This window comes from Artemia sp. Qi Xiang Cuo, chromosome 21 (genome assembly GCF_049724085.1).
Source record: "Artemia sp. Qi Xiang Cuo chromosome 21, ASM4972408v1, whole genome shotgun sequence".
Lineage (NCBI taxonomy): Eukaryota > Metazoa > Arthropoda > Branchiopoda > Anostraca > Artemiidae > Artemia > Artemia sp. Qi Xiang Cuo.
This window is the reverse complement of record NC_142814.1, coordinates 25,029,596-25,054,459: the sequence shown is the minus strand read 5'-3', so window position 1 is coordinate 25,054,459 and position 24,864 is coordinate 25,029,596. Positions and strand designations below refer to the sequence as shown.

Here is a 24,864-nt window from a genome sequence, read left to right as displayed (position 1 = left end):
ATTTTTGGTTTAATGGAGTTCTTCACTTTTCTTCAAAAAACTTATTTTGTGGCCAAAAGGCAGATTATTTCACTATTGCATTTGTCCAATTCTCTTAATAATAGTGTTCTTATCTTGATTATCTTAGCCAAACAAAAGACTAACAGTTTTAAATGCACTGCTAGTCAATAGTGGACCCTAATCATGGACACACACTTTAAGCTTGAGCCAAAAATTGGAAAATGCTACCTAATCTTGGATATGGGATCTTAAAGTTAGAAATAAGTATCTAAATCACACATACGCTTTATTATGATTATATTAATGTAAAATTCTAGATGAGCGCCTCTGTCAATCTTAGAAAGTAGTTAAATAATGTGAATGAAACTTTTTGGAATGGACTGAGAGCCTGAATGATCCTCTGGGAAGATTTCTTGAAGTGCCTACCTTCACCCCTTTCCCATCTAAAGGTCACTGATTCTTGATGACTATTTACAATCTTTGTGTTATAGCAGTGAAACCTTGGGAAAGATGTTTGGCTGAAATAAGGCAGAAGGAAAGTGTTTTTAGCCTCATACCTTTGTTTCTGAACCTTATATTTCTGAAATTTAGGGAAAAAAGCCTTGGCATGGCTTAAAATTCATCTCAAATAATAGAAATTGCATTTTCAAGAGCTAGAGTCAGTGAAAAAGAAACTGAGACCCCAAAACTAAGGTAGGCCTATAGCATGTTTTGCCAAATTTTCATTGACACAGACCTGTAATCTATGCAATCTTCTAAACCCTAGAAATAAGGAAGTCTACATTAAATCTAAGGTAAGTGCTGTGAAGCAGGATAATTTAAGTAGGCTAGGATGTAAGGTTAATGGTAAAATTGCAGAATAGCATCTCTCTAACATGATGGAAAGAATGAGAGTCATTTTTAGAATGCTCATTTTGAGCTCTTTTTTAAGATTAAATCTATGCTTGTGTCAATTCATCCTTACCCTCCCCCCTAATAGTCCTATATATAGCTTTAGGATATATAGGCAATCAGACTAAAAAAAGACACTAGCACAATGAAGGTTTTATTTTATAATATGCAGCAACATATTTACATCAATCAAATCATCATTTTTCCTTCTATTATTACTTACATTTTTAGCTGATTCAAAATAGTAATTATTCTATCCAATATTCAGCACAATTACTCAAGCTAATTTTAATATCTGGAGCCTATACAGCATAATGGGTTTTTACAACAGATCCATCAATATAAAAAGTAACAAACAAATACATAATAAGGGCTATATATGTGTCACAGGTGGGGGGTGTATTGTTGGGGTAATGACTACTTTTTGAAAAAGAAGCATAAAATAAGGGGTAAATTTTAACACAAAATACAAAAACCTAACCTGACCTGGGTACCTCCCCCCCCAAAAAAAAAAACAAAAAAACATTAAATATTGTATATGCCATTAAAACCATGCTGTACATTGTATTTCTCTACAGTGGTGTCTTGCATCATCCCATAGAAATGGGTTTTTCATTTAGTCTTCAGTTTGAGATATATAAAAGAGTGGGTACATTGAAGGAGTGCCTGCAAAATTTATTGTTACAATTTTCATTTAACCAACTTAATTGTGGAAAGTCAGTTCTTGTGGATTAAAAAAAAGGATTTATTATAAAACAGTAAGTTTAAAACAGATGTTTCAAGCCTTTTTATGCCCTATATATTTTTGTCATTTTCAAGAGCTCAAAAAGGGCTTAAATTTGAATTTCCAATAGGAGTGATTATCATATTGATAAAGAGCATAAAAAAGCCATTGAGTGATATATTCACCTTATTTGTAAGTCAATAATATGATTTGTGAAAAATTTACCAAATAAGGAATCTACCAAATAAGGAACCTAGGCTTGTACTATTGGTTAGTTTTGGGTAAATTTGGAGGAGTTTAAATACTGACCTAAAAATGAGGTGAACATACCAAATGCCTATTTTATGATCTTTCTGAATATAATAATTGATATAATCAGAAATTCTATTTTAAGCCCTTTTTGGACCCTTGAAGATGATAAAACCCTTTTTATAGCCAAGGCCTACTAAAAAATACAGAATTTTTTTTATCTTCAAGGGTAGAAAAAGGGCTTAAAATTGAATTCCTCAGTAGAAGAAATGGTAAAATTCTACTTTAGGTACTTTTGGCTATCTTGGAATGGAGCTAGGTTAGAAAAAATGAAACTTTCAGGGATGGGTCTACAGGCTAAATTATGTCCCGGGAAGGTATTTTGAAGTACCTACTTCCACTCCTTCTCCCTCTAGAGGGTCCTGAAATTGAGAGGGTACCTACTGAAATTTTGACAAAAGAATATTTTACCTTAATTGTGAGAATTCCGTTCCTTTTTATCTCACTTCAGCTATGAATATGCAATTTTTTTTATATGAGTAGAATTTAAGAAATGGCAATGTTTGTCTTTTTTCAAAATTTAGAAAATATTTTCATAGGCTATATTTAAAACCTTATAAATTGGGATTGTGCAATGTTGTGAAGCTGGAAACAATTTTATTGTACTTAATTTAGGCAAAAGATCTATTTTGCTAGATTTCACTTTTATAACACACACATTTTTAAAGGTCATCAAAGGTCAGGGCCCTCTAGAAGGAGAAGTAATGAAGGTAGGGGTAAAGTTCTACAAAATCATATTATTGAGTTAGGACTGAAGTGAATACGCCATTTGATGCCTTTTTTATGTTGATTATGAATATAATAAGCATTTCTATCAAAAATGAATTTCAGCCCCCTATATATGCCAATTCAGGGTTAGGTTAGGTATAGTCTATATAGGGGGGGGGGGGACTGAAATTCATTTCTGATAGAAATGCTTATTATATTCCTAATCAGCATAAAAAAAAGGCATCAAATGGTGTATTCACTTTAGTCCTAACTCAATAATATGACTTCATAGAACTTTACCAAGGTAGGTACTTCAAAATACCTTCCTGGGACATATTTTGGTAAAGTTCTATGAAATTATATTATTGAGTAAGAAATAAAGTGAATACACCATTTGATGCCTTTTTTTTATGCTGATTACGAATATAATATTCATTTCTATCAGAAATGAATTTCAGACCCCCCCTATATATAGCTAACCTAACCCTGAATGGGCATATATAGGGGGGGGGGCTAAAATTCATTTCCGATAGAAATGATTATTATATTTGTAATCAGCATAAAAAAAGACATCAAATGGTGTATTCATTTTAGTCCTAACTCAATAATAGGATTTCCTAGAACTTTACCCCTAACCCTGAATTGGCATATATAGGGGGGGGCTGAAATTCATGTCCGATAGAAATGATTATTATATTTGTAATCAGCATAAAAAAAGGCATCGAATGGTGTATTCACTTTTGTCCTAACTCAATAATATGATTTGGTAGAACTTTACCCATATTTTAGCCTCTAGAACCATCCCTGAAAGTTTCATTTTTCTAACCTATCCCCTTTCCAAGACAGCCAAAAGTAGCTAAAGTAGAATTTTACCAAAGAAATTATTGTGTTCAGAAAGAGCACAAAAAAGGCATTAAGTGGTGTGTTTAACTTATTTGTAGCCTAGGTCAGTAGCCTAATCTAAACTCTAAATTTAGGCTAGGTGAGCCTAGCCTATAAGATTTCTTATTTTATACCACAATCCAAATATCAAGGCTACTTTTCTGAAGATTCACTTTTATATATCCTATAGGCCTAGCTTAGAAGATCTGGGATAGGCCAGCCTACAATTGCAAAAGCAATCATTAGGCCTATTGTATTTAGACAGAGTGCTGAATGAAGAAATGGGTGGTGTATTTCTTTCTTTCTTGATCTGACTTCTATCTTACCATGAAGTATAACCATCAATTTAAGACCAAACAAATTTGTCATTTGGGGCCAAGGACAGTCTTTTATGAAGGATTTTCCAGGTAGGCTAGCTTACCCTTCGAATTAGGTTAATTTAGCATAAGAGATTAGGCAACAATTTCTACTTTAAGGTAAAAATAATGGGTTAATCAAGACCAGAAATAAAAAGTTAGTCAACTTTTTGTTTTCTGGGATTAATCAAATTTGGTTTGGTTCCAATTTTTCATTTAAGTTTCTTTTTCTTCCTTAGCCTGAGCAGATTAAATAGCGCTACCTAAGAACAATCACCATTTTAGGTAGCTACTTGTGGCTGATGGCACTCGAAGTGGGATAGTGGGCAGCATCTTCGCACGCTCTTGCCAGCTTTTGGGTTTCAAATGGTGCGTTCGAATATCCCTTAGCCGCTAAATACTAATCTCCACGGACAAATGCTGTAATAGATAACAACAAACAATTATCCGGCAACTTGTTAACTGAAATGCTATGGACATATATGAATAACAACATCAATTAAGTGTACTCAACTGTAAACATATTTATGTCCTCTCCAGCCTTTTCAACAGGAGAGATTACATTGCTAATCTAACAGTGCATTGTCTCTCACGTCACTCCCTAGTAATAGAAGCTATAAGACAACGAAAATGGTGCTACTTGGGACACATTATCATGCGACAGAAGATACTCCCCAAAACGGCTGGAACCCGCAGGGAACCCGAAAAAGAAGAAGGTTGAAAAAAAAACTCTTACAAGTGATGCCTATCACAAACCCAGGTGTGTTGAATTCACGCTTTTGAGTCAGTAAACCCACACAAAAAAATCAAGCAAATATAATACCGATAGTCGGGGAGAAAATTCAAAATGGCAAAGAGGTTGTGAAAAATGTTAAAAAACGTCGTCAGCAACAATTAAGAATCGCAAGATGAAGTTGAACTAATCTAAACAAGAGCAAAAGGAAAACCTTTGCCTTAAATTTAAGGGACAACTTGTGGCTTTTTCTGGAAACCCTAGCAATTGTTGGAGGCACAGGAGAAAGCGAGATAAAGTCAAACCTATTTCAAAACAAATGGTCTTAAGAGCATTGTATCTTTCCTTTAGGAAAGCTGGTCTATAGCCACATTCTGGGCATCACCAATGATGGCTTCACTTTGTTCAAGTAAAATATTCAAGCTAGAATAAGGATTGATGGAACTTAGGACACAGAGCTGTTGGACAAAACTGGCACGTCTTTTTAGTTTAAAGATAGGAGAGCCATTACTAAATCTTTGTTTAAAGAAAAAGCTTCCAATAATACTGAAAAAGTGCTGAAAACGCTGAGTCTCCCTTTTTCTGTTTTATTTCTCTAGTACTAATAGATCACTAGAATACGGTAGAGAACGGTTTAAGCTCATTTGAAAGCTAATATTTACATTTGCACTCTTTTTACGGTTTCATCATGACAGCGCCATCATAAATGCCTTATAGCATCAAAATGCGATTTTAGTGTCATTTCTGGAGTGTAAAGGCTTGAAACCATAACAGATCTACAAATGAAACCTCCGTGATCAAAAACACTTAAACTAGTGTTTAAGCCCCCCTCTTGAATACTCTCCTTCCCAGTCACCTTTAGAAGTGGAAAACAAAAAAAGAGCTTTGAAAAAACTACCAAATGAAAATAATTCATTCAACTACAAAGCAGATTCGTTAATGATAGATACTATTTATTTTCATTTTAACACTAAAATTAATTACGAAACTAATTCTTGGTAATTCCGAAAAATTGCTTGGTATCCGGACGTGTCTTCTTTTTCTTTCTTTTTTGCTTCTAGCGCTAGCGGGTCACTAGGACATCGTAGGGACGCTGAAATGGGTAATCATCCAAAGTCCTCGGAATTGGTGTTTTATTTCACACACTCCTATAAAGACGGGCATAAATCCAAAAATAAAACTGAAAGAGCTTAGGGAGTCGTGTGTAAAATCAGAGTTTTCACCTGTCCCTTGGTCATCCTTACCCAAGTACTAATTTAAAAGCTTAGAGTTTGCAATGAAACCAAAAAACACTTTAAAGGGCCATATTTTGATGATAGACCCATTCCTGAAAGTTTTTTTTTCAATTTGGAAAATTTCTGGGGTTACCCAATGGGTAATGAAAGCTAGAAACTGCGAATGAAGTGAGAAGCAAATTTTGAGATTCTAATCAGCGCTAGTTCAAACTTATTCTTAGGCATTGGGTTGATTTGAGTCAAACAGGAGTTAATTTAAATGGAGGTTAAGTTACATGAGGGTGGATTTAAGTGAGGGTTGATTTAAACAAGTGTTCACTTGAACGAGGATTATAGTTAAAAGGGTTTGAGTTGCATGGATTTTCAGTTACACGTGGGTTGAGTTACACGAGTGTCCAGTTTCACGAGCATTCAGTTCCAGGGGGCCTCAGTTAAATGGAACTGAGTTGCGCGGGATTTCAATTGAATGAAGGTTCAGTTAAATGGTGCTCAGTTGCACGAGGGCTCAGTTACACGAGTTGCACTCATACCGGAAAAAATCAATTTAGGCGTGACTACAGCAGCAATTATATGTCTGGTTGCAATATTTCTAGTTGAACATTATTAATCTTTCGAGCGTAAACGACCAATAAGAATATATATTTCAGGCATTATTTTTCGAAATTAGAGAAGTTAGAAGATTGGAAAAGCAGTTTCCCTATCTGCAAAATGAATGTGGGAAATGACACAAGGAAACAGTAGTAGTAGGAAATAATTGGGAACAAATTGATGCTGAATAGAAAATTTAAAAGCAGTTTATCACCATTTCAATTCCTTCTCTGGTAGTACAAGTGTGACATATACCAGAGTATGACATTTGTGATGTGAGTCAGATGCTAAGAAAAAAAATTTCTCCTGGAATTTCATGCGATAGCTTGGAAATAAATATTGTGTAATAAAATTTGATTTAAGCTGGCATAGCCTTTGCTTGTGAATATGATGTATATTTTAGAGTACAAAGACATTGATTGGGTGTCAAGAAATAAAGGTTAGCATGGGCTCTAAGTAGAAACAACAAGCTTCAAGACCATCTCGAAGGAGCTTATAATCATTTATTTAAAAAAAAAATCTTCTTGGGTTTTCGAGGGATTGACATTTTGAGCGTTTAATTAATGATGACCAGCAAAATATAGTGTTGCTGCCGAAATGCTTCTGTCAGCCAAGCTAACTAAAGATTATTGCAATAAATTAGATGGTCTAAGAAATTAAAAAAAAAATAATAATATTAATGCTCCTTTTAGGTTTACTTGAAGAGTGAATTTGATTATCACTCTTCGTGAAGTGCGGATTAGAAATCAATTTAACTGGATAGAGTTCAGGTATTCAGTTTAGCTGGTCATAATTAATGGACAGCTTAGGAACGAGCTTAACAAGGACCTCACTGTTTCCGTTACCCATATCCAGAACCTCAATAGCTTTTAGGTATATTTCGTTTGTGAAATATTTTTAAGCCATAAATTTTGAAATACAATAAAGTACTTGCACTTTTATAAACTTGGCCTTTTCTTTTACATTCAAAGAATAGGAGTAAAGAAGATCCTTAGCCATGAGATTATCGGTATCTAGAGCACGTGTCATAAAAGCTATAAAGATGTTACTTTTAGGGCTCTTTGACTTGACTCTGATTACAGAAGGATGCTTGTGATAATTGCTTGAAAACATCTTATCGGAACTCATGAATTCTCTGTTTATACTTCCTACCTAAACTGAGTCAATGAGAATTTCGGCTTGTGTCATAAAATTATTAAGGTCAGGTGCAGACAATGGCCGCAATTTTTTTAAGGCTTTCGGGGAGTATGCAGCTAGATTAGTGCCAGCAGGATCGTTCCTGGGGTTGATGGCACCCAGGGCAAATTTTATGTTAACTAGCAAATGATTATCGCAATGGTGTTTAACAATCTTGCCGTCACTCTCCTTATTGTGAACATCCCTGAGTAGCAGAGTGAAGATGAAACCTTAGGATATTGTTGACGGGGGTTTTGACTGTGATGAAAAAATGTTATAAAATCTTGGTGAAATCCTTGACAACAAAATAGACAATCTAAAAATAAAAGTATGAACCAGGTGAGACGATGCAGCATAAACTGAGCCTTATTGTCTGAGAAGATAAGCTGGTATAATTTGCACTTTACTGAAAACAATCCTTATTTTGAGCTATGTGTTTTTATTTCTCATAATATCGGAAAAAAAGAAAAAAAAATCGCCATCATAACCATGATTACTGAAAAAATAATTGGATTGACAGTTTAATATACATAACGATATTCATTCCTGAAAGTCTTAGTAATTTTGGATTTAATCATTTAAAATATATTTTGTTTTCAGTAAAACACAAATTATATTCTGGTTTTTAGAAGACCTCGGAGTGTCAGCCGTATTTCTCTTAGTTTCTGCTTGTTTTCAGTTTGACTCGATTGCTTATTTTAATTTGTTTTAGTTTGGGGTTTAATTTATTTATGGTGATTAATGGTAGTTTTACGCTTGGAAAACAATGTGTCGGTATTTCTGCTCATCTTTGGTTTAATGAAGCTCTTTAATTTTCTTTAAAAGTTTCTTATGTGGAAAATGTTTTTTAGAGTAATTTCTGTTTGGTTTTAATTGACATAGTCTATTTCATTGGTTAAGAAACTTATATTTTAAATCTTGTTGGTTTTTCTCTATAAGAATTCAGATTTTGGCTTACTAAGCTGGACAAAATTTTCCAACAATTCTTAATAATATATACCCTTTTGAAAATCTGAATTCACATAGTTTTACTTTGATTCAGTTTCACCCCTCAATTTTCTAAAAATAAATCTCAATATCGTATTCTGTTCCTAAGACGTTGTATCTATACTATTTTGGCAACCTGGATGCATTTTTATTCTTTTAATTTAGTCCAATAGTAAATCTAAAATAGTAACAGCAATAGCCCTGACAGTCTCAACTTGATACTTTCAGTCGTTCTTGAGATATTGCTGAGACGTCTTATTGACAACCAGCATGCACGTAGTGGCTTTTGATTTAGGTTTAAAGCATCATAACCTTTCCCTGAAAGTTTCTACTTTATGCCTTATCCCCTATCCCTATGCCTTATCCTAAGATATCCCACCTGAATATCTTGAGAACCTAGTCTATTTTGACAACCTGGATACGCTTAAACTATTTTGATTTATTTCAATAGAAGCGGTAGTAGTAGCAAAAGTGGTAGTAACACTGGTAGGCCTGAAAGTTTCAGCTTAATACCCCAAAGTGTTGTTGGGATATTACTAATACACCCCTTTGATAACCCACGCTTAATTCAATATTCTCCTCAGCATTTCCTGAAAAATTTTGCTTAATACCCTCAGGCTTAGTAGCAGTAGCTAACAGTAGCAGCATGTATATACTACATTTCGGTTGTTTCAACATCCCCCTCAACATATACTGAAAGTCTTGACTCAGTACTCTAAGCTGTTCCTGGGATACAGATGTTACCTACTATCAATAATCTAAACTGACATAGTGTGTTTCGGTTTAGTTTCACGTCCTCCTCATCATTCCCTGAAATTGGCACCGTAATACCCTTAGCTTCAGTAGTACTACTAGTAGTAGTCATAGTCGCAGTAGTATGCACTTAGTATCTTTTGGTTAGTTTGATATCTGCCTTCAAATGCCCTGAAAGTTTCAATTTAATAACATAGACCAAACCTGTAATACTGCCGTTATGCCCTTTTGACAGTCTGCGATCAGAGTGTGTTTTGATTTAGTTGAACATCCCCCTATATGTTCTCTGAAAGTTTCATCTTCCTACCCTTAGCCTCAGTAGTAGTATTCGTAGTAGCAACAGAAGCAGGAGCAGTATGCACAGTGCCTTATGGTTAGTTCAAAATCTCTCTCAACACGCCTTGAAAGTTTCAAGTTAATACTCTAAGCCGTTCCTAAGGAATTACTCATACATACTCTTGGAAACCTAACTGCACATAGTGTGTTTTGATTTAGTTCAACATCCTTCTAAACATTCCTTGAAAGCTTCATATTAACACCCTTAAGTTCAGTAGTAGCAATAGTTGTAATAGTAGTAACAGCATTGGTGGCAGTATGCACATAGCACCTATTGTTTTTTTCTACATCCCTACCCAACACACACTGAAAGTTTCAAATTAATACCGTACACAGTTCCCGGGGCATTACTCATACATCCTTTTGACAACCTGCATACATATACTGCGTTTTGGTTTAGTTTAATATCCTCTCAACATTCCTTGATTTTTTCACCTTAATACTCTTAGCTTTTAGAAGTATTAGTACCAGTAGTAGCATGTAAGTATTGCCTTTTGGTTAGTTCAACCTCACCCAAAACAAGCCCTGTAATTTAGTTCAACTTTGCACTCAGTATTCCCTGGAATTTTTGCCTTCATACCCTTTGCCTTAGGGGTAGCAGGAGTCATAGTAGTAGAAGCAGTAGTGATATTAGAAGTAGTACTAGTAGCTTCCACATATTGCCTTTTGGTCTGTTCGGCATATTGCTGATACACCCTTTGGACAACCTGTATACACACGGTGCGTTTTAATTTAGTACAACTTCCCCCTCAACATTTTCTAAACTTTCCACCTCAATACCCTTAGCAGCTGTCACAATAGAAGTAAGAGTTGTAGTAGTAGTAGTGATAGCAGCAGTAGCGTGCACATATTGCCTTTTCATCAATTGATCATCCCCTGAAAGTTTCAACTTTATGCCCTAAGGCAGTGGTTCCCAACCAATTTTGGGCCGAGCCCCACCTAGACATTTCTAAGATCCTGATACCCCACTCATGATATTTAAATTTTGTTGCTCAAAATTTTACGCGTATTCACCCGAAGGAAGTTTAAATCGGGGTTAACTTGGTACCTTTTTTTGAGTCGTCCTCTAGGCATATTTTATACTTTTTTTTAGAATAATGTATTAATTATACTAAATTTTTGTTTGGAATAACACTTTTTGTACAATGCATTAGGCTACGTCATTGCAATATTATCATGCATCTTTTTTGCTCCTTAAATGCATATGGATGTGATGTCAATGATATGCAAATTTTTTTCAAAATTGAGGCTCTAGAGCAGTGGTTCTCAACCGATTTTGGGCCATGCCCCCCTGGGCATCTCTAAAATCCTGATTCCCCACTCATGATATTTAAATTTTGTTTGCTCAAAATTTACACGTATTCACCTAAAGGAAACTTAAAAGACCATTAACTTGTTATCGTTTTTCGAGTCGTCCTCTAAGTGTATTTCATGCGAATGAAATTGTTTTTTCTATTCTTGAATTCTGAAGCTCAATAAAATGTATGAATTTAATTTATTTTTCCTTTATCGCATTCTTTTAAACGTGCTCGAAATTTTAGAAACGAAAAATTCAGTGGTCTTTGCTACAAGTGGCTTGCCCTCCCGGGAGTGTCCTGCTTGAAATTAGGTTATGATGGTTTAGAACTTAGTGCAATACCCTTCAATGGCTGTTATTCGTGATTTTGAGAATATTCCAGAAAGTTCTTAGAAAAAAACGAAAAAAAAGCTTATAGTTACAGCTTATATAAAAAAAAGATAAAATAAAACAAGAAAAGTAGAATCTATTTGCAAAATTAATAAGCTAAATGTAGCAACACCTCTTGTACGTAAAATTTCAAACATAAACAATTTGTTTATTACCAAAGACAACTATGCTTTCAAAGGAAAGCTACACCTTCTTAAACTATTTGACCCCGTCTGTTTTTGGCCTATTTTTGCTGATTTCTCAGCCACGATTATTTTCCTAAAAATTTGTTACCCGCTACAACCAGTAACTGCGTATGGAGGTAAGCACGGATCCAGAGCCTTAATTTGGGAGAGGGGGCATTGCCAAAAGGATAAAGTGTAACACCCCCCTCTATAATTTGGTTTAAAATAATTGAATTAAGACCGGGTTTGCTATCGACGTAATGTAACATAACGCAACGGGAGATCAACAGGCTCACTTTGCCGCTTGCGCAAAGCATTGGGGAACTTTGTCGAGGACGTGATTGCCACTAAACATCAATATCCGTTTGCCAATCAGAGGCTACCCCAGTCAAAGAGAAGGTTACGCACTCGTTGCCTGTTGCATTTGGTGAGTTGTAATTTTTCGATTGCTCTTTGATACCATCACGGTGTTGTAAGTTTGCAATATAAGATGCATGGATAATCTAAGCATCTGGACGCCAACGTGAAAGGCTCCTAAAGAAATAGGACAAAAAATATAAAAAAGTCCTCTCTCAAAATACAATGTTCGAGAACGAACCCATTGTTTAAATGACAATGTTTAAGGATGAGGGCCAAGGATGTCCCGAGGGGGTGGTGAGGGACGCCCCCTCACCACCCAAAGCCCCCTCACCGACTTTGCAAACCAAATTTTGCAAAGTCGGCTGAAATGTAGCAAAATTCTTGATTTCTGCAAAAACTTCGGCATAAATCAGGTAGCGATTCGGTAAAATTTACGAAGATCCCCCCTCCCCAATGAAATGAGACTCGGAACACCCCTCATGAGGGGGTTATTTCTAATGTTGTTACGGGTACTTTTGGCAAGGTATAGTTGGCCTTATGATGCCCTGCCACGGGTTCCACATGTGAGAAAAAATAAGTATAACCAGGTCTCATGTCAAGGGAGATGTGAAATATACTCACTTAACTATTGCCATAGACTTGGCAGAAGAAATTGAGGAGTGAAATTTCCGACTCCCGATTATAATGAGGTAACACATGATTCTTAAATCTCTTTACAGATGGATACAAAGCCATAGGGCACAAAGAACGATACAACCTTGACCCTTATAATAGATGACATGCCGGTATCTTCATCACAACTCTAAGCTATTTTAGGGCCACCAAATGAGGCAGACATTAGAATGCTGGCAGATGAATTGGCATCATTGTCAGGGTACTTTATATAATGTTGTGTCGCTGCTAGCAATGAGGCAAGCATCTATAGCGTTGATTAAGGAGTCCTGATTTTTGTTAAGTTCAGTGATGAAAATAAAATTATTCCATTTGGACGTATATATTACGTATACCTTATCTGTGTCTCTTGTCTCCGGAGAACAGTGATAAAGTAATGCCGACCTTTGCATGCTTATAGAGGCCACAGCTCTGTTACTGTCCAACCTTCTTGTCTTGGGTTTGCACTTCCTTGGACTCTTCCTAACAGCACAGAAACGTTTCAGTCTTGTGTTTAAAACACATACCGTCTTTGAACAATTTTACTGCGTTGATATGTTTCATTGTTTTTATTTCAGAAAATTATCGATTTTTCAGACCTTATTTCTCGTATTTAGTACTTAATAGCATAGTTTAGGAATGATTCTTAAAACATTCGTTTGGAGGGCGGGGGGGGGGGGTATCGCCCCCATCGCCTCCCCCTTGTATCCATGCTTGTATGGAGATATTTTTCACAAGAAACTGGATTCTCAATTTTCTCTTTATATTTTTAGGATGAACAAGTTTGTTTGAAACGAGTTTTGAGAAAAATTATGTCACTTCAAATAGTGTTTTCTAGACGGAGTTCGACACACTTGGAGCAGACAAAATTTTCAGATTTGAAACATATGAAAATTGCCTGGACAGCAAATCATTATATGGAATGGTCAGGAACTATCGGAAGCCTTTCAGGGTACAGCCGATAGATTATAATATAAATATATTCAATTTTATTCAAGTCAATACAATGATAGTCACAAGATGAAACACGGCAGCTTCAGGTGATTTGCCCCCAACCACGCACTGCACTCCCGACCGAAGGCACTGAATCAGGAGACCGGTATCTGCGCAAAACATACCATTGATCAGCATGTAAAAAAGTTTATTTTTAAAGTTATAGTAGGTAGGGTATTGTGCAGAAGGGGGGGGGGGGTAGCACATATCTGAAAGACCGCATTTCAATGACTAAATTTTCCAACTCTTCATGGGCCTTCACACATATACAGGTATGGATATGCATGCGGGCGGTGGGAGAGATGCAGGAATTAATATCTCATGTCTTCATTTAGACCGACGGTCCCTAGCCGGTTTTGAGCCATACCCCACCTAGGCATGTCTAAAATCCTGATAACCTCTCATGACATTTAGATTTTGTTATCCAAAATTTTACGCGTATTCACCTGAAGGAAGCTCCAAAGGCAATTAACTTGGTATCTTTTTTCGAGTTGTCCTCTAGGTGTATTTTATGCGAATGAAAATGTTTGTCTGTATGCAACACCTTTCATACAATACATGAAGTCGTTGCAATACTATTACGTATCTGTTTTGCTCTTGAAATGTATGTGAATGTGACGTCATTTACGTGAAAAGTGTTTTTTTTTTAATTTAAAGCTCTGGAGTATTTTCAGTACTCTGCTCATAACCCACCGGTGGGGCACAGCCCTAAGGCATTCCTGAAATATGTGCTTTGGACAACCTACATATACAAAGTGTGTGTCGATTTAGTTCAACTTTCCCCTGAATATTCCCCAAAATTTCCTCCTTCATACCCTTAGCTTTAGTAGTAGTTGCAAAAGTAGTAGCAGTATTCACATATGACCTTTTGGTCAGTTGAACAACCTCCTCATCATTCCATGGAAGTTTCAACTTATTACTTTTCCTAAAATATTGCTGATGTCCCCTTTTGAAAACCGTTATGCACGTTGTGTGTTTTGACTTAGTTAAACTAGCCCCTCAACATTTCCTTGAATTTTCACCTCAATATCCTCAGCCTTAGTAGTAGTCGCCTTAGAAATAGTAGTAGCCTACACATGTTGTTTTTTGGCCAACTGATCATTCCCTGATAGTTCCAACATGACTCAGAATAGTTCCATTACCCTAAGTCATTCCTGAGATGCGCCCTTTTGTCAACCCGCAAGCACAAAGTGCGTGTTGATTTAGTTCAACAATCCCCTCACTATTTCCTGAAAGCTTCAACTGAATAGCCTTGGGCTTTTGGACAGAAAAGGTAGTCCCTCACCCCTCGCAAAATAAAATTCGCCGGCGCGGACGCAATTATGCTCGGCGGTGGGGCATCGCCAAAAACTGATCGGCGGCACGCCGTCAATTAATCGGCGTTTAATTCTAAAACTTATATTAAAATAAATTTATTTGCACCATATCTTGTGCAAGAAACCTCAAGGGAATACGATACCTGCATTCTACTTCTTTGACTACCCTATACCTATTTTGCGATTCCCTCATGTCACTTCCCTTCATTACAATACTCAGAAAAAACAATGTTTGTGTCCACTTTACCGTCGTGTTTCCTTTAATGGCATAGCAACCAAAACTAAATGTGAAAAATAAGGCATTGTTTACAGTTCCTAATGGCAGTGCTGATCTCCGTTTCGCGGCCCTACAGCCAGGAAGTCCAATATTTATTTGCACCATATCTTGTGCAAGAAACCTCAAGGGAATACGATACCTGCATTTTACTTCTCTGACTACCCTATACCTATTTTGCGATTCCCTGATCTCTCTTCCCTTCATTATAATGCTAAAAAAAATGTTTATGTCCACTTTGTTTTTCCTTCAATGGCATCGCAACGAAAACTAAAGGTGAAGGTAAAAATACGGCATTGTTTACAGTTCCTACTGGCAGTGCTGATCTCCGTTTCGCGGCCCTACAGCCAGGAAGTCCAATGGGGGGTTGGACTCCAGCCATTCTTTGTTTTCGCTCACTCCTTCTCTTTACCTTCCCCAGATTTCTCCAGGCACCCATTTAGAGCTGGTTCGACTCTGGCTAAGCATATAGAATCACGCGACTAACCGCCTTTCCAAACTAAACAACCCTGCGACACCAGGATCCGAATTCCTGTCCTCAAGCACAAACGATTTTAAGTCTAGTTTGCTAATTTTGACCCAATTTTTGGCAAAAAATAAGAAGATAGCTAATTGTCTTGAGACTTCTAAGAAGCTATATGAATATTGTCCTTGTTTTATAGGTCACATTAAGTTACACAGTTCACACAAATTGGAGGGACTGTTATCCACTTTTGCATTATTAAGCGCAATTATTATGAAAGTTGGGAAAGTCAGTGGATTTCATTTCTTTGGGGAATGGGTTATCCACTTTTGCATTATTGAGCGCAAGTTTTAGGAAATTTGGGAAAGTCAGTGGATTTCATTTCTTTGGGGAATGGGTTCCGGAAACTCTCAAATTTGTAGTTTTTAGGGCCAAATTCTCGTGAGCGGTTCTTCCTATCAATATGGAAAGAGGATTAAGCTTCTAGCATCTTCTCAGCTGGAGGAATATATTTAGGCTATGCATGTGATTAGGCACTAAAATACAGTTTTACTACCAAATTATTTTAAAGTATTTCTACAGTGAAGTTAAACATACATTTACATTGTACTATTATTTGGCTTTTATGTAAAACTGTTTATTTTGATAAGATCCTATCTAGTTACTATTTTTTATTTTGTTTTTTGCCTTGGTCCAGTCGGTTCAGGCACTATATGACACGTGGGATTCGCCAGGAATAACATTTTTCCAGTGAATCCTCTAAACATATAAACCTAACAACCCGAAGCTGAAAAGAATGCTGTAATCTCAGGTGCTGTCAGTGGATCAGCTACCCAATCAGTTGTGTGAATATGGCTTTCAGGTTTTCTCAAAAGAACAGCAACTCTAAATTTCCTCATGATTATACATAAAAAACAGTAGGCTGCTTGATCAGATGACGTTAGGGCAGCAAGGATGCAGAACAAGACGAAAGTCATCACTTTCGTCTTTATCTTTCAGAATTTAAGGGCCCTTAAGAAAAAAAAATTAAAGACAGTTTTTTCAGGAGCTTTTCTTTCAGTTTTGAAGCATTGTAAATGTAGAAGTTAAAATTTGGCGTAAAAGCTAAGGGTGGATTAAAATGAATATTATAGTAAAAATGAATAGAAATCTTATAAAAATTGTGAGAAAGCAGAAAGCAACATTAGAACTTAAATAATCAGTGATTAATCTGCATAATAACTTTCCAACATCTGATACTTCCCAACATCTCACGGTCTACGCTAAAGTGACTGTTGTTTCTCATTGCTCCACGATTGAATCCTCTCACTTAGAACCTAATGTAATAAAATTTTGAAACAAAGTGCGTCCGTTAGCCGATGTTCGCTATAATATGGGCCAGCAGGTTGAATGGTTGTGATCTTAGAAGTTTGGCGAATATTTTACATATTTGTTCAACCAAAACAAGATGACCATTATAAAGAAGATATTCAAAAAATATCAGGGCTATTGAAACTTATTTTAATAAGAAATTACTATATTGTAGTGAAGAGGACAGAAACAAGTGAAGATAACTAGAGCCATTAGAGAATCAAAATTTGAGGGAATATGATACCTTATATTAGCCTTTGCGGCAGCGGCGCGTTAAAGTACTTTTTAGCGGCACACGCCACCGGTTTTCGGCGCGGCCTCGGGGACTAACATAAAGTCAAACATGCCCCCCTTTCTCGACAAAAAATACTACATGTAAACGATGGGCAAACTGTATAATTTACAACCCTTGCCCCAAGGGCTGTAGGGTGGGCGGGAGGGTGTCATCTCAAAATTTTGACCGGATGTCTTTGGGGAAAACAGGTGTGAGGGAGGGGGTTGGTTGCCCTCCAATAGTTTTGGCTCTTAAAGAAGGCACTAAAACTTTCAATCTTGGATTGAACAAGTCCCTTCCGAAGTTTCTACGACAACTCCTTCCATAAGAAGTGCCTTGATGAAAAAAAGACAGCGCTATTGTTCTGTCTATGGAATAAGTATTTTAACAGGGTTACTGTTATTATTATTTTTGTCCATTCATACAATGGTCACTTTGTTTTTACGTTTATATTTATTATTTATAGAACAACAAAGAATATTAAGGCCGAAGGGAATAGTGGGGTTAGAGGTTATCCATGGATCTCGGAGAGGGGTGGCATTTTCTCATTTCACCCTAGACGGCACCCGTATTGCTTACGTCACTACCCAATATTGACTGATTTCAAATATTCTAAGACCAGCTATATAGAACAAACAATCAATCACCAAGCAGCTCTTTATTTTTATACACCATATACACTATGAATTACATGTTTAGAAAAAAATTACAAGAAATATACATATACAACAAAAATGTCTCTGGAATCCCGGCTTTACAAAGCCTTTTCAACTGAAAACAAACCCATACGAAGCTCAAAAATAGCAAGGAGGGAGTAGGAGAGTACTCCATCATCAAACATCCTACTTTCTACTGTGGTAACTAAATAATAGTTAGAGAAAATATTTTTACACAATACCAAGTATCTACAGTGCAAATGCCTACATAATTAATAGTGTTTACACATACAAGACAAAACAAATTTTAACAGTGCCATTAAGGGTTATAAATAATCCCCTACCCACCCATCTACCCAGAAGACATTTTATTATACTTTCTTTTGAGACGAAATTAAAAATAAAATATTATCATTATTCTATGATTATTGAAGCCTATTGGGGTTTAGGCAAAATAATTTAAAAATAGTTTTAGCATGTAAGTTATTTCCGAGAATCAAATTTATTACGGTTGATATATTCTTAGCGTTCAGACGTGTGTTTTGACGAGGAAAGGGCGAAGAAATATGTCTCCCGACATAAATACAGAAAGTTGCACAACAGTTTATTTGACAATTTTTTGAATTAAAAAAAGAAAAATGAAATAAATCCACTTTCTTTGCGGGATCTGTAAAAAGGGAGCCTTTTTTCTTGAAAACTTTTCAAATCCAGAAACCTCTCCACTGTTTGCAATCTCGACGATTGAACAATTGGAACCTAACTACAAATGCACGAAGAGAAAAACATCCGAAAATAATCAGATGACGCAGAGGATAGAGTAATAAATTCATAGAATTCTATAGTTTTTGTTTAATTTGGATAGTCGAAAGGAAGCCCCGAAACCGTCGATAAAAACAAAGCAGTTGATTTGACCAAAAATTCGGGTTCTGTCATCTCTGAACTTTGAACACTCAGGAGCGACAAGTTTGGTCGCAGAGACACTATTTGGCAGAAAGCGACAAGCGTTTCCTGCAATCATGCCCTCTTCTCCTGTGAGAATTCGCGAATCTCCCCCTCCCCAAAATATGGAAATAGCGTCTGTAGACGCCAATGAAAGAAGCAGTTTGAGATACTGAGTTTCAAACAGTAGCTAAATTTCGCTCTCAAGTGAAACTTTGTTGAAAAGCTTCTTGAGAAAGTAAAAACACAACAAGATCTGATATGGCATAAATTCAAATTTTAGCCCCTAAATATCATCCAAGAATCAAGGATAGGTTGGATTTTTACTAAACAAAATATTTACGGGATCCAAAATAATCAAAATTGTCCATTTCTTATGGATCAATAAATTAAATCGATATCATGATTCATATATTCTATTTAGACAAATATTTACATTTCTACAAGTGTAAAATACAATATTTTAAATAAAGGAATGTATACTGATTTCCCAACACTGCCGCTTTCTTTCATTTCCCATCTAACTTTACCGAAACTTTAAACTGCAAGCAAACATAAAATAATAATATGCCTCCGTTAATACAACTTAAATATGCCACTCTTGTAATTTATATACATATATATATATATATATATATATATATATATATATATATATATATATATATATATATATATATATATATATATATATACATATATATATATATCCAAACTAAAGTTTACTTACTAAATATAAATCCTAAATTGGCACTGATAAAACAATAAAGAATCGATCGGATTTTCGCGGACCGTATTTCATTAACAACCAAATAAATAAAATCAGTACAAAAGCTTCTTCTTGTCTTTATAAAAACGTAAAAAACTGTACATTAAAGTACATAGTTGTGTATGTCAAATCTGTACACTTTGAAAATTCGCTTTTAAGAGAGCACTCCTTTAAATAAATTAAGTCAATAACCGTACAATACGTATAGCTGTAAAATATGCATCAATAGGGCCCGGCTGTATCCAATATTTCTAGAAGTAGGAGGCAGGGTTGCCAGCTCTTAGAGCGGGTTAAGTGTTAATCTAACTGTAATTTAAAGGCTTAAAAAGAATACTTCTCTATACACGTAATCACATATTTAACAATATGGATTCTACTTAAAACATGATTCAGGTCAAAACTTGTATATTTTCACAAAAAAAAAAAAAAAAATTATGGTTCTGTAACATGCAGTAAAAGTTCTACAACAATCAATACAATCTTTTTGCCATCGACACATGTCAGATGCAACGAAACATTTTGACACAGCAAAAAATGAAGAGAATTCTGTTTCATATTTTAATCATTTATGTTATGTATGATTATGTACATGTGAACACCAAGCCAACCCATACAATTTTTTAACATGATTGGGGGGAGGGGTAGCCTAAAAAATCTTGACAGGAGGGGTAAGATAAAGATTCAAAATATATTGCCAGAAGATAGTTGTCTTTTTCTGAAGGTCACAGTATTTTGCGCTTTTTGTTAAAGTATTTCCTTCTGAACAACCTTGGAGAACAAACATACATTTTTTCATGGATACAAACAAATGCGACAAAAACCTTTACATACCACCGTGACCAAGATAACAGCAATCTAAGTAATATAAGTTATATTGTTATTACATTAATTTAATTGTACCATTAAATTAATAAAGGCAGTACAAGTTTACAGCCTATAACTACAGCACGCTAATATTTTTGTGTTATAAAAACATTGAGCCAACTAAAAATGTCATTTTGACCAGACTATTTTTGCAAGTGCCACCCCTGGTAGGAGATTCAAAAACTTAGCTTAAAAAACATATTTAGATGCGATGGAAACAGAGATGTTTGGTCTAAAATCTATTCCTGGGGATCTTAATAATTATCCATTGGATACAGCCAAAGCGAGGCTTTTATCAGGGAAACTAAAAATACAGAAACACAGAATCAAATCGGTTGAACTGTACACTTTACATATGATTTCTTTAGAGAATCTTACAAAATTTGTACACGAGTTTCCTTTATATACGTTTAACCATTCTAACTGAAAGTTTTATACCAGCCATATTTGAGCAGACGTAAATAGGGAAGGTTGTCTTAGTTCAGCAACTTGTAAGATTTTCTCCATTCAGAAGAAGAGACTTCCTTTAAAAAATTAGAGTTAAAGAAAAAGTCTCAAAACTTTAAAAAACCACTGAGCCAAGCAAAATTGAGACATTTTGCAATTTCGAAAGAATAGAAATTGACAGCTGATTGCAGTTTGATAATGCTTCTTTTGTTGTAACTTATCTTAAAACAGGAGACAATTACCCCCTAACTTGTTTCAAAAGATGTGCATAGTCAAACAAAGCTGTTTTAAAGCTCCGTTTTCCCAGAGATCTATGAGCTGACCCAAAGAGGTTTATGTGCCAGTGTCTGTCTTGTAGCCTCAATAAACGGTGGCATAAGGAGAGAAACCTCCAGGAGGTTCACCTCCCTCATTCACCAGCTTCTCATTCAACTCCCCACCAGGAGGTGAACGAGAAATAGAAATCCGACAACATCAACTTCATGTGATTTATTTTTATAGCAAACTTGCTGAAGGAAAAAAAAAAAAAAATCATGATAAGAATAAATTGAATGGTGTTTTTCCACGAAGTCGAACCTCCTTATGGTTCCATTCTGATTTTTGTAGGGCCTTGAGCATAAGATAAAACTTTAGAATGCAAGCAATTAAAAAAAGCTGGTTACATCATTAGCTCAAGCCAACATTATTTTAACCAAAGCCAAACAATATGAAATGGGTGTTACTTTAACCCAAATCATTATTCCTCCCCAACAAGGGTCCATAATAATTTTTTGAGTGAAAAATACCGATGGTCCAGTCAAAAAAGTGATCCAACTAGGACCTTTTAAAAACTAGGAGCATAAGGGGGCGGGGCTGCCATTCTCTGAGTTTAATTAAATAGCTGATTACCAAGTGGCATTACTACTATTAAACGCTCTACTCAAAAGGGGGATACAACTTCAATTAGAATCGTTTAAAAAATTTTTGTCCAATATTTACATTTCTTAAGAGTTAATATCATCTGTAATGCATGCAAGTAGTATAGCTACACCAGGCAAACTATAAATTTTCCTGGATAAACAAATAACCTGGCCCCGTCAAAATCCGATCTGATAATAAAGAAACAGTCGGACAGACCGATAAATAAGTCTTCTTCCCATGAAGAAAAAACACAAAAAATTCTAAAATCTACAGAAAACACTTACACACAAAAAAAGAAAGGAAAAGTATAATGGTCCCTCTAACAGAAGGGATTCTCTCATCGCCTCATATGGCAAGTTGAATGGCAACAAGTCTATGCCATATCTTTACTGTTGAGTTATTATTGTGGCTCAACTTAGTCTTCCACAAAACTGGAAAGGATAAGATGTTATAAGATAGCACTGACAACAATTTTTTGTCTGTTTTGTCGTTTCCTAAGAATGCACTCAGAATATAGTTCAATATTTTCAATATTACTACAATACATTGAATATAAACTTGGATATTTTTTCGAGAAAATTTTTCGACAGAGATGGGGGAGGAGAGAGAATCCAGCTCACCTGGATCTTAAAAATAAATATTAGCCTTTTTAAGCCCTTTTTAAAACGAAAGGTTATAACTCGTAGTTCTCAGCTCTTTCAACCTATATCCGTCCTTTCAGGGGACTAAATTCAACATGTATAAAATCAATATTCAACAACTCAATATTGAATTCAACAACTCTAAATTCAATATTCAACATTCGTAGTCTGCAATAAAGCAAGTCACTGACATGTTCCTCAAAAGATCGCGACTGCCACCAGAAAGGGCCATAGACGTCCCCTAAAAGAAGCTGACAACCATCTTCAAAGACAACACTACAAATGGATTTAGAAATGAGATAAATTTAAAGTTATTAATTTTCCTCTGAAAAACAAGGCTCTAAAACTTGGTAGAGAATCAGAGGTTGGAATATTCATAACAAGCCTAGTTGCAACATGGTAAATATGATATTCTTTACAGTTTTCTCATTTAGAATTAGTAGTACATCATACCGATCACTATGCACGTTGCCCATAAAAAAACCTTGTAAAAGTGTGATCATTTGAATATACCTACATAGGTGGGAGGAGGGGGGAGGATAAGAAAATCCCGCACCAAGTTCAGACCTCTCACCTAGGAAAATTCTGGCCCCCAAAAGTTGGACCTACCTACAGCTATCCACTAGAATATTATTTCAACACAAAGGATTTTTTTAAAAACATGACGTTGAATGATTTCGAGCAGCTGCATTTGAAAATTAAATAGCTCCATTCGTCGGCGGGCCAATAGGGCCAAGATCAGTATTATTCTTCAAGAAATATTTCTCCAACTTGGCAAGGATATGCTTTCCATAGGTGTACTTTCGCAGTGTTGACACATGCGGTCGGATTTTATGCATTAATATTTTTCGCTGCGATTGCTCGGCAACGTCTATCATCTTTTGAACTACGTAGTTAGCAAATTGATCCTTCATCATCGTATGGAGAGCCCCATGTGGTGCACTGCAATAAAAAAAGGGGTTGGACGTAAGCAATATAATAAATAACGCGAATGTTAGTACAAAAAGAATAGGAATGAAAAAAAGAAAGCCAGGTGGTCAGATAACTGGTCAAACATCCAGAAAAACGCACAAAACATCGGATAATACGTCACACGTTATCAAGTGCATCAAGTAATTCTCAATTGATATATATATATATATATATATATATATATATATATATATATATATATATATATATATATATATATATATATATATATATATATATATATATATATAAATGATCGAGTTGCGAAATAGGGAGACATGTCGAATGTAGTTCCTAATTGTATCAATGGGTAAACTGAGCACCCTTCTTTTAATTGCCCCACTAAACGTAAAAACCGATCAAGAGGACATAGGAAAAATAATAAAAAGAATTATTTAGATTTGAATGCATTTTTAATCGATTTAGGTCACATATTTGAGACTAATGGAATGACTAGTTTAATAAAATCTTTAAATAAGTTATCAAGGAATAATTTAATAAAAGTATTCTGGATTGCAAAAAGTAGTACAACATGTAACTCAAAAAATAAATCAATTTATGATGCAGTTTGCATTTTAGCTAAATCAAATTTTATTTCAAAATATAATAAATCTGATAAAATTGTAAATAAGGATAATAGATTATATTTGTCTATTAATTTTTGTTCTAAACAAATAGAAGATACTAATTTGCCAAGAATCTTAAACCAGCGGAGAGTAAAGAATGCCCTTCCATGTAATTTGGTGTATAATGGTTGTCCAATTTTAACATATAAATTTTCAAAAACAATTGGTCAAATGATTTTTAACTATAATTCAATACTTAAAAAACTGGACAAGGGGAGTAATTGGAAACCGGTTTGTAGTTGCGAACAATTTTTACCGTATGTCGATCAAACTTATGAGCATATTGTAACGGGAGATTTGTCCATTATAAAGCATCGTGATCTTCAAAATATAATGAAAATGGGTGCTAAGTTCCGTCTTTCTTACCGCATAAGGCCAGCAGATATTCTTAAGAGACTAAAGAATAATTTAAACTTATTTATTGATAATTGGTGCAAGAAGGAGAAAATTACTGAAGATAGATTTCAGAATTGGATAAATTTGATTTTGACTAGTGTAAGAAATAGCATGTACAGAATTAATCCAACAGATTATGTGAAAAATTCAATATTTTATAATGCCAATATGAAACAAGCAATTGCTAATATACAAAATGAATTTATAATCGTACCAGTTGATAAAGCTAGCAATAATTTTGCCATAATTTGTGAGAAACACTATTTTGATATTTTATCAAAAGAGATACAAACAATAAATACATATGAAAAGGCCCATATGGAGGAGAATAGTTTAATTGAAAATATAGAAGAAAGAATTTTAAAAAATTTCAATATTAAAATAAATGATAATAATAAACAGTTTCCTTTCTTATATTGGAAGACAAAATTTCATAAAAATCCA

General features: G+C 35.1%; 2 protein-coding genes across 5 annotated transcripts in view; both read right to left on the bottom strand.

The window, feature by feature from the left end:
- Positions 1 to 4,091, bottom strand: part of LOC148939369 (uncharacterized) — a 30,486-nt gene extending 26,395 nt beyond the window's left edge. The window contains exon 1 of one of the 4 annotated variants that reach the window (XM_089106632.1): positions 4,038 to 4,091. The gene's annotated coding sequence lies outside the window, so the exon portion shown is untranslated. Of the gene's footprint in view, positions 1 to 3,840; positions 3,890 to 3,935 lie in introns of those variants that run through there. The other 3 variants (XM_089106634.1, XM_089106633.1, XM_089106636.1) reach the window with 3 other exon arrangements.
- Positions 4,092 to 19,491: 15,400 nt separating this feature from the next.
- pum (pumilio) overlaps positions 19,492 to 24,864 on the bottom strand; it is a 116,966-nt gene continuing 111,593 nt past the window's right edge. The window contains exon 12 of the mRNA XM_089106858.1: positions 19,492 to 23,368. Coding sequence (XP_088962984.1) covers positions 23,125 to 23,368 — 244 coding nt within the window. The 3' untranslated portion in view covers positions 19,492 to 23,124. The remainder of the gene's footprint in view (positions 23,369 to 24,864) is intronic.